The following is a 15137-nucleotide window of genomic DNA, read 5'->3' on the forward strand; positions in this document are numbered from 1 at the left end:
TGTGTTCTCTGAGTTTTACATTTAACTGCATGAAGACTTTCTATCTAGTAACTTCATGTTATTGGTTTGCTAATTCATAGGGCTTAACGTTTCATTCTCACCTAGCAAATGTGTTTTCTTTTTCATAGATGAGGAATTCTTGCAATGTGCATGGTGGTAATAACAGCTATTTGGGGAAAAATCAGCAAGAATGTGCTAAATACCATCCAATACTCCTACATTCTTCTGTCATTGGAAAGGTTTATAAATTGAAAAATATCACAGCTTTAATTGTATTTGAGATCAGTTAATTTGATTCTTAGCTTCTCAAATGCAACCTTTTAGTCTGCGTTGGTGGTATAGTGGTGAGCATAGCTGCCTTTCAAATGCAACCTTTTAAGAAACTTAGGAACTTTTGGCTCAATTTAAGACAAAGTAGTAGGAATTACGTGTCTCATGACCTCAGACCATGAAGGATTGTTTTGTTTCTAACACAGGCATTGACGTGTAGAGAAGAACTCCTTACTCTGCTCCTATCACTCCTTCCACTGGTATGGAAGATACCTGTTCAAGAAGAGAAGGCAGCAGGTATGTTTCTTTTATAGTATCACTTGCATTATCAAAATTCCACTGAGGAAAGGAGTTCCACTGAAAAGCTCCTTTTGCCTTACTAGTTGATACAGTTCAAATTCAGAACAGTGTCTATTAGTGTGAGATTTGATGTGAGAAGTTCTTCATGCAAACACATTTTTATTTCTGCTAATAATACAAAAACCATGGTGCTTCTGTGGGGATTACTCAAATGTAATGACAACTAGAAAACATATGAGGAAGCAGATCACTTAGCAGAAGGAGTAAATGTCGGTATGCAGCCCTGCCTGAGAAATGGGTAGTGAAATGTTCAAAGAAAGAAATTAAAGTTCCTTCGCTTGTTTTAAAGACTGCTTTCTATGACCAGTACTCTACCAGTGACTTTCACTGTTTAGTTTCAGGGTGGTTTTTTTTGTTTTTTTTTTTTAATGTTCCTTTGAAGGGGTTCATTTGAAGCAATACTTTATTTCAAGGCTGGGTAGAATTCTTGCAGGGAAGGTCAGTATATATTTTTAGTTTCTAATTTTGAAAAAAAATTAAATACACACACATAGATCATATTAAGTGTATGAAACTTGGTTTAAATGTTTCAGTGAAAGAATGAAGAGCTTTCCTCTTGACCATTTCTAGGATATATGAATTGTGAGATGTTTAGTGATCTCTCAGGATAAAAATAAATCTTTCTGTATAGTATTTTAATGCCACATACACATTTTAATTTCTGATATGGAGCTCTCTTTAGGGGATTATCTAGGGTCTTGTAACATTGCTATCCCTTTATTGGTTGATTCATGAACTCTCTGCTCTTATTTACTTCTGATTTTGTAGAATTCACAAGTTGTCTGTTACTTAAGATACCTGGTATTCCTTTGGGAAAGCTGTCTACCTTGCCTGCATCTTTTGTATCGGTAGAATTTGTCCGACTCCTTTTAATTTCTCCCCTTCCTGTCTTAATTAAGGCACAGATCTTTTATGTAGAGATTGTTATTTATTCATTCTAAATTGCAACTATATTTTTCACATAGCTCTTTTTACATAGTAGTGCAAAGGGAAAGACCAATTTTCTGAACTTTTTAATTAGTAAAGAGGATTTTTGTATTTCCCCAAGAAGGAGGTACTGGGCGTGGGTCACATGCCGGAGCCTCGGTTCGAGGCTGCCTGTTCTTAGTTCACTGTGCAGCACATTCAGTAAATATTCTGAAGAACTCTTTTTTAACCTGAATCTTAGTGAATAGTTGGTATCTATTATATGCATTTAAAATGATTTGGGGAAATCTTAAAGTTCTTAAGTTATATCAATGATATAAGCTAAATACTGTTTTTGAGAATATAATGTGCCCTTGTTTCTTAATTAATGGGACTGTTGGAGGAGATCTGTAATATGGTATGAACAGTAGTGCTAAAGCCCAGACAATCTAGAGTCTTTTCTGTTGATGTCATAGTGCAAAGTATGGTTTTTAAATCGGATTTACTTCCCTAATTTTGTTCTCCTTTATTGTTTTCCAAATCAATTTACATACCTTGAACCAATGCTACCTAGGATTTAGCATGAGAAAATAAGTATAGGGGGAAGTGATCCAGAGACAACACATCGCTAAAGAAAATCAGCCCCAGTAAAAATTAACTGAGGAAAAGCTCCTAAAGTGGAAGATAAGTAAGAGAGTAATCACCCACACGAATTGAGTTTGAAAACATATTAAGGTATTCTAAATTTTCTTTCTTCATTTTATTAGATTTTAATCTACCATTCTCAGCTGAGATCATCCTGACCAAAGAAAAGAACTCAAGTTCACAAAGATCTACTCAGGAAAAATTATATTTAGAAGGAAGTGCCCCATCCAGTCAGGTTCCTGCAAAAGTGAATGTTTTTCGAAAAAGCAGACGAGCGCGTAAAAGTACCCACCGCTATTCTATAAGAGATGCAAGAAAGACACAGCTCTCCACGTCAGATTCGGAAGCCAATTCAGATGACAAGAGCATGGCAGTGAATAAGCATAGAAAGCCCCGTCTGCTACAGCATTTCATAACACAGTCTCCTAAAGAAGACCACCTTACAGCTAAACTTGACCACTTAGCAACCAAAGAACAGACTCCTCTTGGTACCATGGCTCTGGAAAATTCCAAGGAGATCCTTCCAAGACAGGAGTCAAACACTGACATTTTGAGTGAGCCAGCTGCCTTGTCAATTCTCAGTCACATGAACAACTCCCCATTTGACTTATGTCATGTTTTGTTATCTTTATTAGAGAAAGTCTGTAAGTTTGACATGACCTTGAATCATAATTCTGCTCTCGCAGCCACTGTAGTGCCCACACTGACTGAATTCCTAGCAGGCTTTGGGGACTGCTGTCACCTGCAGGACAGTTTGGAGAGTCAGTTGGTTTCTGTAGGCTGGACTGAAGAACCCATGGCTTTGGTTCAGCGGATGCTTTTTCGAACAGTGTTGCATCTTATGTCGGTGGATATTAGTACTGCAGAGGTGATGCCAGAGAATCTTAGAAAGAACTTAACTGAATTGCTTAGAGCAGCTTTAAAAATTAGAACTTGTCTAGAAAAGCAGCCTGACCCTTTTGCACCAAGACAAAAGAGAACACTACAGGAGGTTCAAGAAGGCTTTGTGTTTTCAAAGTATCGCCATAGGGCCCTTCTCTTACCTGAGCTTCTGGAAGGGGTTCTGCAGATCCTGATCTGTTGTCTTCAGAGCGCAGCTTCAAATCCCTTTTTCTTCAGTCAGGCCATGGATTTGGTTCATGAATTCATCCAGCATCATGGATTCAATTTATTTGAAACAGCAGTTCTTCAAATGGAATGGCTGGTTTTAAGAGACGGAGTTCCTGCTGAGGCTGCAGAACATTTGAAGGCCCTGATAAATAGCGTCATGAAAATAATGAGCACTGTCAAAAAAGTGAAATCAGAGCAACTTCATCACTCAGTGTGCACAAGAAAGAGGCACAGACGGTGCGAATACTCTCACTTTATGCACCACCACAGGGATCTCTCAGGTCTTCTGGTCTCGGCTTTTAAGAACCAGGTTTCCAAAAACCCGTTTGAAGAGACCGCAGACGGAGATGTTTACTACCCTGAGCAGTGCTGCTGTATTGCCGTGTGCGCTCACCAGTGCCTGCGCTTACTGCAGCACGCGTCCCTGAGCAGCACCTGTGTCCAGGTCCTGTCGGGCGTGAACAGTGTCGGGATATGCTGTTGTATGGACCCCAAATCCGTAATCATTCCTTTGCTCCATGCGTTCAAATCGCCTGTGCTGAAGAATTTCCAGCAGCATATATTGACTGTCCTTAACAAACTCATTCTGGATCAGTTAGGCGGAGCCGAGATCCCACAAAAACTGAAAAAAGCAACTTGCAACATTTGTACCATTGACCCTGACCAACTAGCCAAATTAGAGGAAGCACTGCAGGGGAGCCCGTGGGAGGCTGGGCCCTCCCCAAGCCTGTCCAGCCCTTCCCACAGATCTCAAGGGATCCTGCCCAGCACTGGATCCAAAGACTTGCTGTGGAGATGGGGCGCCTTAGATGCTTATCAGAATTTTGTTTTCGAAGAAGACCGGTTCCGTAGTGTGCAGATCGCAAACCACATTTGCAGTTTAATCCAGAAGGGCAATGTAGTCGTTCGATGGAAACTGTATAATTGCATATTTAATCCTGTGCTCCAAAGAGGCGTCGAGGTAGCCCATCATTGTCAACACCTGAACATTACTTCAGCTCAGGCTCACGTTTGCAGCCATCACAGCCAGTGTTTACCCTCAGAAGTGCTGCAGATTTACTTAAAAACTCTGCCTGCTCTGCTTAAATCGAGGTTTGTATGCATGCGTGGGGGCAGATATTTTTTTCTTATTGTATGCTCTTGAATGTCTTTACCCTTTATTCTTTCCTAGGATTTCAGTTTAGTTTAGGAACAAAGAATGTTTCCACATTAGGTCAGATTATTTTTTTACCTTGATTGATCTATTTATTTATTTCATTTTACTGGAGTGGTTATAGGGGAGAGCATAGATAGAGCCATTGATTTTAATTTCTTAGTGGAAAAAAAAATGAAGTTTTAAATGTATTCCTGACGGGGGAAAAATGGACATAGATATCCAACAGCAGGGGCAATGTTAGATTAATTAATTTGTATTTACTTGATAGAATATTAATAGTCATTAAAAAGAATGTTTACAAAGAGCTTATATTTTATCAAAACATACAAAATTAAAAATATCACTCATTTATTTACAACTTTGTACAATATGCACATACCTAAAGTGATAATTATTTGTCAAGGCAGTAGATTTAAGGGAATTATTATTTCTTAAATAACACAGCCACATTTATTATGTAAACAATGCATATAGAAAATGTAGAAAATTAGATAACAAAAAGAAGAAAATTAAAATTACTTAGAATTCTACCAATGGGCTTTTTAGATTTTATGATTGTCAAGTACTTAAAAAATAATTTTATAAATAAAGCTAGCTTCTGATAGTCTGGCCTTTCAAATTAATGCATATATCATTTTAAAAACATAATAAAATATAACCTGTCATCATTATCATCATTATCTTTACAATCTTTTTTAAAAATTATTATTTCTGACATTCTGCCATTGTTTAAGTAGAACTGACATTGATTCGAAAGTTTTTTAACTCTTTGGTGTATTTGTGGACAGCCTGGATCTTTGCTGCACTGATTTATGTTAGTTATTATTAGGATTCCAGTGATCTAGACCTGAGACTCTCAACCTGAGACAGGGTGGAAAGTCTTTAGCTCTGTAGTTTGGTTCCTGCCCTTTATGAGGGGCTGGTGTGAAACAAAAAGTCTTGAATAGACCATTAGGCAGACAGACAAATGGACCCAAATATGCCTGCCTGCTTGCAATCTTTCATCCATCTGAAGTGTGGAGGTGGTTGTGGCATTTAGAATTTGTACAGAATCTGCCATTCGGGGAAACGTTTTTTTTCCCTAAATTGTTTCATTTAACTTGGGATGCATGTGACCCATTCTTTATAAATGATGCTTGAGTCATATGGCAGTGTTTAAAAAAGGATGTGAAAGTAATTGGAAATCCTCATATAATGAAGAACATTGGCCAGATAATTGATGAATTGGATTAGTGGTTAGTATATACCACATGCAACAATGACATATTTAAATAGTATATGTGCCTCTGCATAAATGATGTTTCTATATGTAAAATCTCGTGTATTTTTCTTCCCTCACAGGGTGATAAGAGATTTGTTTTTAAGTCGTAATGGAATAAGTCAAATAATTGAATTAAATTACTTAGATGATATTCGAAGTCATTCCCTAAAAACATTTGAAACTCTGATAATCAGCCTAGGGGAACAACAAAAAGATTCTTCAATTCCAGGTATTGATGGGAGAGATGGCAAACAGAAGGAATTATCTTTAAATGGAGGTACTTCGTTTGATAACCAGCAAGCTTATTCAGATTCTCCTCAGAGTCTTAGCAAATTTTCTGCCAGACTCAAAGAAGCTTACCCAAAGAAACGCAAGTCTGTTAACCAGGATGTTCATATCAACATGATAAACCTGTTCCTCTGTGTGGCATTCTTATGTGTAAGTAAAGAAGCAGAGTCTGATAGAGAGTTGACCAGTGATTCCGAAGATACTTCTGGGTATGACAGCAGAGCTAGTGTGCCTTTACATCATATGCCGCCATGTTTATCTCCCGAGAGCCTCATCTTGCCTTCTCCCAAGCATATGCAGCAAGCAGCAGACATTTGGTCCATGTGTCGTTGGATCTACATGTTGAGTCCAGTTTTCCAGAAACAGTTTTTTAGGTTTGGTGGTTTCCAAGCATGCCATAAATTAATATTTATGATCATAGAGAAACTGTTCAGAAGTCATGAAGGAGGGCAAGGAAGAAAGGAAGGGGACCTAAATGTACATGAAAACCAAGATTTAAATAGAACTTCTCAATCTGAGGTCACCTTGAAGGAAGATCTATCATCTTTGACTATAAAAAGAGACCCCATGCCATCAGGACTGGGTAGTCCAAAACAGAGTGCTGACAGTTTAGGTAAATTAGAGGCACGGCATATCTCTTCCAAAAATACAGGCCATGTTTCAGCTACTACAGCTGCTCCTGAGGAAGCAAAGGTATTTACAAGTCAAGAAAGTGAGACCTCACTTCAGAGCATACGACTTCTGGAAGCCCTTCTGGCCATTTGTCTTCATAGCACCAGAGCTTGTGCACAAAAGATGGAATTAGAGTTACCTAATCAGGTAATAACTTGGTCCTTTGTTCAGCTACTGTGTAACATATATTATATATATTTTTAAGTTATATCATTATACCGTGTCATTTTGTTTTTCCAAAGATTCTGTTTTGAGAAGCTCCTGTGTGGTTAGCACAGTACCATGTACTGAGGGGAGGGGGGGAAGTGAACAGAGGAGTACATGACCCAGTTCCTGCCCTCAAGAAGCTTACAGTTTGGTTTGGAATGCAAAATCTTCATATATCAAAGTTATCAACCTTTTTTTTTTTTAATTTTTTAAATTTTTTTTTTAAATTTATTTCTAGGAGAGAGAGAGAGACAGCATGAGCAGGGGAGGGTCAGAGAGAGAGGGAGTCACAGACTCNTTTTTTTAATTAATTTATTTCTAGTAGAGAGAGAGAGAGAGAGACAGCGTGAGCAGGGGAGGGTCAGACAGAGAGGGAGATACAGGCTCTGAAATAGGCTCCAGGCTCTGAGCTGGCAGTCAGCACAGAGCCCGACGCGGGGCTCGAACCCACGAACCGCGAGATCATGACCTAAGCGAAAGTCGGATGCTTAACTGACTAAGCCACCCAGGCACCCCTCAAAGTTATCAACCTTGAAAGGCATTAGATACGTGTTAAATGTCAGATGAGTGATAAGAGAACTTTGTGTTTCAGAGTTCAGACCTGGCAATCTCAGTGTGATGCTTTCTGGTGGCCTGCTCAGGTCCCCTTTACCCCTTTACCACCCATCTACCGTCTGCTACAAGGGCTCACGTCTGTACTCATCTCCCAGGGACTGCCCTTGGCTCATGGGAGATGCCTGGGAAGGGTGACATAGCCAGTGATGGATGGGTGTAGCTGTGCAGAGTGGGGACAGTCTTTGCGGCGCAGTTCAGGCTCCAGAACTTCTGATGGAATTGGGCTGGGGCTTAGCATTTATTCTGAAACGACCTTTTTGCCTGGATTTTCCCTGCAACATATCCTGCTCCCCTCATGACCTTCCAGATTTCTCCTGGGAGCACTTCTCAACTAAAAAAGGAGTCCTCAGTTTCAGACCCTGCTTCTAAAGAAACTTCAAATATGGTAGATCGCCTGTTCATAACTCATCCCTAACTGTTCTGTCACCCAACAGGCTCTCCCTGCTGCAGTTCCTGTCTCCCCATTTCCTCCTGTCTAAAAAATCATGATGCTTCCACATTGCTCACAGTTAAAATCCAGACTCCTTAGGATCGCATACGGAGCCCTTCAGTGTCTTGTTTCCACTTCCCTTTCTGGCTTCATTTCCTGCTGTCCTTTACCATCCTGCCATCAGCCATCCTGAGCTAGCCAACAGCTTCTCAAGATGCCCCTCCTTGTTCCTGTTTTTCTGCCTAGCATACTCTCCCTCTGTTTGTATGTATGCTCTTTTCTTTACTGTCCATCTCATACAACCCCTCCCGGGACACTTTCAACAGGTCTCTCAGGCAGTATCTCTCTTTTTGTCTCTCAGAGAACTTTGTTTATAGCTCTAGTATGATCATCATGATACCTTGTCGATATGTATCTGTTTCTTATGCTGGCCTGAGGCAATTCCTTAAGGGAGAGGTCAGTTTCATATCCATCTCTATGGATGCCTAATATAGGTACATAGGTAAGCAGCAAGAGTTTCCTCAAAGACAGAAGGGAGGGAGTAAAGAAGGGAGAGAGATGGAGGGATTAGAATACAAGTGCTTCTTTGACTCTTACGGGCTTTCTAAGAATAAGGCATTTGTAAAATGTAGAGATGGTTAGTCAAAATTCTGAAGTTTCAACTATTTTTATGTATGTGATACATTTACATTCAATTTATGATACATTGAAATTCAGAATGAAATAAGATGAGTAAAGCATTTGATAAATAAAAATGTTACTAATTATAACAGGATATTTGTATAAGAGCTAGATATTTGTAGTCATTATACTTTCGTATCTGCTGCAGATAAATGTAGTAGCTTTCTACTTCTTAAGTAAATATTATTTATGTTGTCATTGTTTAATTTTTTAAAGCATGTTATTAATATTCTTAGTATCCTTTATTTTACCTTAGAATTTGTCTGTGGAAAACATACTGTTTGAAATGCGGGACCATCTCTCCCAGTCAAAGGTGATTGAAACAGAACTAGCAAAGCCTTTATTTGATGCCCTGCTTCGAGTTGCGCTGGGGAATCATTCAGTAGATTTTGACCACCATGATGCTATGACTGAGAAGGTATGGATGACATACAGTTGTGTTGCTTGGGGATGACCAGCGCAGGCAGTCGGGCATGGGATGCGACCAGTCACTGATGAATGTCGTTAGAACACACGAGCCAGGATTTGGTCATATCTCCTTCTGTGAGTCATATCTGCATCAGGTGGGATGGACAGTATTCACTCAGTGCCCCATCTCATAAAGCAGGAGAGCACTGGGACATGCTTGTTTCCATCTAATCTGCCAGCTTACTGAGAATTGCTCTCAGTGAGACAGAAATGTATTATTTGGTTTGATAAGTCTTGCATATAACCGATAGTTTATTATATGGTAATTCAAAGATGGTGATGACTTAGCTGTCTTTTCTGATCCTATATTGGTACAGCTAATATTTCCAGAACTCTCTGTTCACTTTAATTTTAAATCACTCAACATAAAAATGATGAGTATTTGCATAGAAATTAGCAAGCATAGTTTTTCAGTCGTTCATGTTAGCATTTTTTTCCTAAAAGAACTATTTTAATATTTTTTCTGAAACCGTGATGCCTGTTTAGTTTACTTCCCTCTCCTTTCCTGTTTCTTTTACCTTTTATTAATTGTCACTTATCCTTTATGTAACTTCTCTTTTAATTTCTCAGTCTAGCCATGTATATGACATTTTATAATCTTCTGCAGTAATATTTTATCTTGTTCTTTGTCAGAACTTTAAAAACTTACAGAAGTAGCTACTAATGCCTTCATCATATTACTGGATCAATTGGTTAACTGGAAAATGTTGAAATACTTGCTTTATTCCACCTTTTATTAACGTCGCAGTGATAAAGTACTCGGAGATTCTCTAAGTGAAAATGTCTTCCGAAGTGAATATACTAGTAGCGTTTTTATGAGAAAAGGAAGATTTCAGGCTGCAGGATATTACACAGGAAGTTAATGCTGGATTCTTGATTTCCGAGATGCTTGTATATAGACAATTGCATTCTGAAATCTTAAAGTTAATCCCTTTGAACAATTTTCATGTCTACTCTGGTTATCTAATTTATGAAACATTTTATTTATAAAAATTCTATGGAAAAATCTTTTTCCGTGAACAGATGTGGAAAAATAGTATTTATTTACTAGCATAAAGTTGTAAAAAGTATAATTCCACCTCATTGGAGTTTTTAGTCATTTGCTTTTGTACAACTAGAGTGAAATTTCATAGACCTCTTTTTCAGTAAAACTGAAATGATCTATAACTTAATCTGTTACAGACCCCCATTTTTGAAGTGTTAATAAAGTTGAGAGATTCTGGAAAATCTTGCTGCATGAAATTCATAATTTATAGTGGTTAATATTGGTTCCTGAGATTTTTTTCATGAAGAAAACACTGAAAGCTATCCTCAAAATGATTTTTGAGTAATGAATATTCTATTACTAAAAATGAGCAAATATTACAACTTTTGCCTTCTAATTGCACTAATTTTATAGAGTCATCAGTCTGAAGAAGAGTTGTCATCCCAACCAGGTGATTTTCCAGAAGAAGCTGAGGATTCCCAGTGCTGTAGTCTTAAACTTTTGGTTGAAGAAGAAGGTTATGAAGCAGATAGTGAAAGCAACCCTGAGGACAGTGAAACCCGAGATGATGGTAAAATATCACTGAAGTATTTGTGATCCGATTTGCAAGTCAGATTATTACTTAGCAAATGGTTATGATAATACCACCTTGGAATTTTGTATTGCCTTGCAATTTAAAAGATGGATTGCTTTGTTTTGTTTGATCTCAATAATAAATTCTGGCATTTATATATGCGACTTAAAACATATATTTTTTTTATTACAAGCATTAACTGAACGCCTGAGAATACAGGGCAGAGAAAGTCCCTGCTTTCATATATATTCCAGTAGAAAAAACAAGCAACAGGTGTCAGAAATGAACAGTATCAAGAAATAAAACAGGGTGATACGGTAGTGATCGGGTGGTCAGAGAGGGCCTTGCTGAAGATGTTAGGTTTATATTGAGGCCTAAATAAAAAAACCTATCCAGACAGACATTGAAAGGAGGAGCATTTCAAGCAGTTGGTTATAAAGATTAAATACAAGGCATACAGACATCTTTTTGTGACATCCAAAGATGCTACAGCATAGATTTTTTCCTTAGCCCACCACAAACCAGCTTGTCCTTAGGATGGAACTACATTGCACACGATCCTTTGTCTCTGGGCTTAAAACATGGGTACAACAACAATAACAACAACAACAACAACAACAACAACAAAGGGTTGATTGGAGCCAAGAGATTTCTGGGAAGTCTCCATCTTTCTAAAGTTGGTCTTATGACTGTCCCAGTACTGCTACTCTTCACTACGTTTATAGCAGCTTAGCCTCCATAACGTCTATTTTCTCCTTCCCACTGAGCGAAGGAATAGTCACTGATGTCCTGCTGAAAGGGCTTGATGGACACATAGCAAGTATTCGTTCGTTCGTTTGTGTACCATAAAGAGAGCGAAAACAACAAAAGCACAGCCACAGATTGAAAGAATATACATATGTGTATATGTACACACACACACACACACACACACACAGCTTACTTGATTTATTCTTGTTTGTTTCCAGTTTTATTAAGAAATAATTGACATATATCACTGTGTAAGTTTAAGGTATACAGCATGATGGTTTCATTTACATCTATTGTGAAATGATTGCCACGATAGTATCAGTTTACATCCATCATCTTATATAGGTACAATCAGAAGGAAAGAAGAAAAACATTCTCCTTGTGATGAGAACTGTTAGGTTCTATTCTATTCTATTCTATACCAGCGTAGGGGCCCCTGGGTGGCTTGGTCATTTAAGCATCCGACTTGAGCTCATGTCATCTCATAGTTCATGAGTTCGAGCCCCATGATGGGCTCTGATCTGACAGCTTAGAGCCTGAAGCCTGCTTCAGATTCTGTGTTTCCCTCTTTCTCTGCCTCCCCCCACTCACGCTCTGTCTCTCAAAAATAAATAAACGTTAAGAAAAAATTTGTATCATACAAAAGTGTTAACTATAGCCATCATGTTGTCCATTACATCCCTAGTACTTATTTATCTTATAACTGCAAGTTTGTACCTTTTGACTATCTTTCTCTATTTCCTCCTCCCCCCACCTTTTGAGCCAGTGCTTTTGAAAAAAATTGCTTTAATGGTGTTGGCTTTATCAAAGTACTAACACTTTAGAATGACAGAGTTCCTCTTTATAGGTGTCAACTAGCTCTTAATTTAAAGACCTCTGGTCCACATAGACTCTTAACTACATGAGCATACTTTTTAAAGATCACAGCAGTCACTTTTAAGAGCACATTAAATTTTCCAAAATGTAATATTTGGTGACAGCATCTGTCTTTCTCACTTATGAAGAAGACAAAGTACAGAGGTCATCCAGCCAATAGCCATACCTATTTTCACAGAGATATGGGCAGGCAAATGAACCACCCTGTGATTTAGATAGTTTGGGATAATGTTTTTTTCCACTTGTGTCAGAGGAATGTGTTAAATCTGTATCACGTATCTATAGAAGTTACTGTTGATATTTGTAATTCTGTTGAAGACCAAAGTTACTTTTAAACCACTCATTTATCTTCAAAATATCCACAAGACTTGATTATTCAGAATACTTACTGTAATCAAAAGTCACCTTATAGGAAAGGGATCTCCTAAATGTTAAATGAGATTTGAAATATTTATTCCATGTTTAGGGGATAAAAGCAGTCTTTGCTTTTCCTCTTTCAGGTGTGGACCTAAAGCCTGAAGCAGAAGTTTTCAGTGCATCAGGCAATCCAGAGGACTTACTTGAAAACCTCACTGATGGGGAAATAATATATCCTGAGATTTTTACGCTGGAATTAAATTTGCTTTCTACTGGTAAAGTCAAACTTGATGTACTTGGCCACGTATTTGAGAGTTTTTTGAAAATCATCAGACAGAAAGAAACGAATATATTTCTACTCATGCAACAGGTAAAAGATGCATTTAATTAAATGTGATCAGTATTTATCACACGCATGCCCCAGTTACTCATCTCCTTATTTTGAACCCACCTTGCCTGAAAATTATTTGAGATGACTACTTAATCTTCTATAATACCTCAGGTATGTTTTTACCTACAAGTGGTAAAATCTAAAAATATTCTAATTCCATAGTCCATGAAAGCAGCATAAAAAAATTAATGTCACTGGCTAACTAATCCTAGTATGTTTCTAAGAATGGGTAATGGTTTTAAAATTATATTTAATTTTAATATATGGTCAATTGTTTTTGAAAAATCAGATAACAAAAACAGTATGAAAAAAATAAATGTATATACCACCTAAAAAAAAGAAAATGAAAAGTACATAATTATACACATAGCATTCTTTCCAGTTATTTTAAAGTATTTATATATGTATATATAGTAAACTATCAATTTATTATGACATTACAGTTGCTTCATGGTTTCATGAGGTAAGAAATTTAATTTCTTATGTTTTGTTTTTTTAATCTTCAGGGAGCTGTGAAAAATCTTTTAGGAGGGTTCTTGAGTATTTTAACACAGGCTGATTCTGATTTTCAAGGTGCGTTGAAACTTAGTTTTACACAATAGCTTTAAAATTATTTTGTTGTTATGTGAAATGAAGAGTTGGTAATAATGGCTTTTGCTGGCATAGCGCTCTGTGGTTTCAAAAGTAGCTTTATATGCATCATCTCATTTGTTCCTCAGAACAACCCAGTATAATAGACGTGGTGGAAGTATCTTGATTTTATAGAGAACAAAATCTGGATTCCAAGGGACTGAGTGAATTGTTCAGGGTCGTATACATAGAAGTGGCATTGCAATAACTGTACCCCAGTCTGAACACCGTGTTGCTGCTTTTTCCGATACTGAGTGCCACTCTCTACTCAGTACTTCCACAGACGTTTGAGGAATTCATCATAATGAGTGTATAAAACACTTATATTATTTATAATAGATAGAAACCTAACTTTTAGTTGGAGGAATCTAAATTTTAGCTAGAGAAGTCTAACATACATGAAATGTTAATTCAGGTTTGTCAGATGTTTCCTCATGATTAAATTCAAGTTATGCATTTTTGGCAAACAGACCTCATAGGTTACGTGCCTTTTGCCTTGCGTCATATTGTCATTCGTGATATCTGTATCTTATTCCTGTGATGTTGACTTTGATTACTTTGTTAAAGTGGTGTCTTGCTGAGTTTCTCCATTGTAAAGTTACTGTTTTCTCTTTATAATTAGTATCTTGTGGGAAGATAAACTTGAGGCTGTGTAAATATTTTCTTTTCATACTTTAACCCACCAATTTTAATACCCATTGATGATCCTTGATTCTTGTTAATACTGTGGTATTTGCCAAATAGTGATTTTCTATTCCCATTGTTACTTCTATATTTATTAATTGGGCTTGTACTGTAAAGAAAAGCTTTTCCTCCTCTTCCATTTACTTATTTAGTGTATGGGTATGTTTATATTTATTGTGGTAGACACTTAGTGGATCCTTTTGATCTGAAGACTTATTTCTAGCTTAGCTCTGAGAAATTCTGTTATATGACCTTTGAATAACACTTTTATTGAGATATAATTCATATGCTACACAGTTCACCCATTTAAAATATGCAGTTCAGTGTTTTTTTAGTATATTCACAGTTATGCAACCATCACCACTTTTTTGCTATTCTGAATAATGCTCTGAACACTCATGTAATAGTTTTCACATGGACATATGTTTTCATTCCTATCGGGTCCAGTGGTAACTCTATGTATAACTAGATGAGGAATAGCCAGACTGTTTTCCAAAGTGACTGTCTTATTTTGCATTCCCACCAGCAGAATATGAGTATTCTAGTCTCTTCACATCCTTGTCATTACCTGTGTTTTTGGTTATATCCATCCTAGCGGATATGACATGATATTTCATTGTGGTTTTGATGTGCATTTTCCTGATGTCTACTGTTGTTAGGCATATTTTCTTATGATTATTGGCCATCTGTGTATGGCCATCTTAGATTTCTTTGGAGAGATTTCTATTCAGTTCTTTGCCCATTTTTATTTTGGATAATTTGTGGTTCTAATTATTGAGTTGTAAGACCTTTTCATATATTCTAAGTAAAAGCCCCTTATC

The 15137-nt window shown here is 37.3% G+C and overlaps 1 protein-coding gene across 2 annotated transcripts in view; it reads left to right on the top strand.

Annotated features, from left to right (window-relative positions):
* Positions 1-15137, top strand: part of LYST (lysosomal trafficking regulator) — a 170490-nt gene that overhangs the window by 42954 nt on the left and 112399 nt on the right. For both annotated transcript variants that reach the window (XM_039247155.1, XM_039247156.1), the window contains exons 4-10: positions 477-567; positions 2304-4383; positions 5789-6815; positions 8858-9019; positions 10469-10625; positions 12755-12981; positions 13509-13575. In XM_039247155.1, the coding sequence (XP_039103086.1) occupies positions 477-567; positions 2304-4383; positions 5789-6815; positions 8858-9019; positions 10469-10625; positions 12755-12981; positions 13509-13575 (3811 nt within the window). The remainder of the gene's footprint in view (positions 1-476; positions 568-2303; positions 4384-5788; positions 6816-8857; positions 9020-10468; positions 10626-12754; positions 12982-13508; positions 13576-15137) is intronic.

This window comes from Hyaena hyaena, unplaced genomic scaffold, assembly GCF_003009895.1.
Source record: "Hyaena hyaena isolate Hyena2069 unplaced genomic scaffold, ASM300989v1 scaffold_288, whole genome shotgun sequence".
Classification (NCBI taxonomy): Eukaryota; Metazoa; Chordata; class Mammalia; order Carnivora; family Hyaenidae; genus Hyaena; species Hyaena hyaena.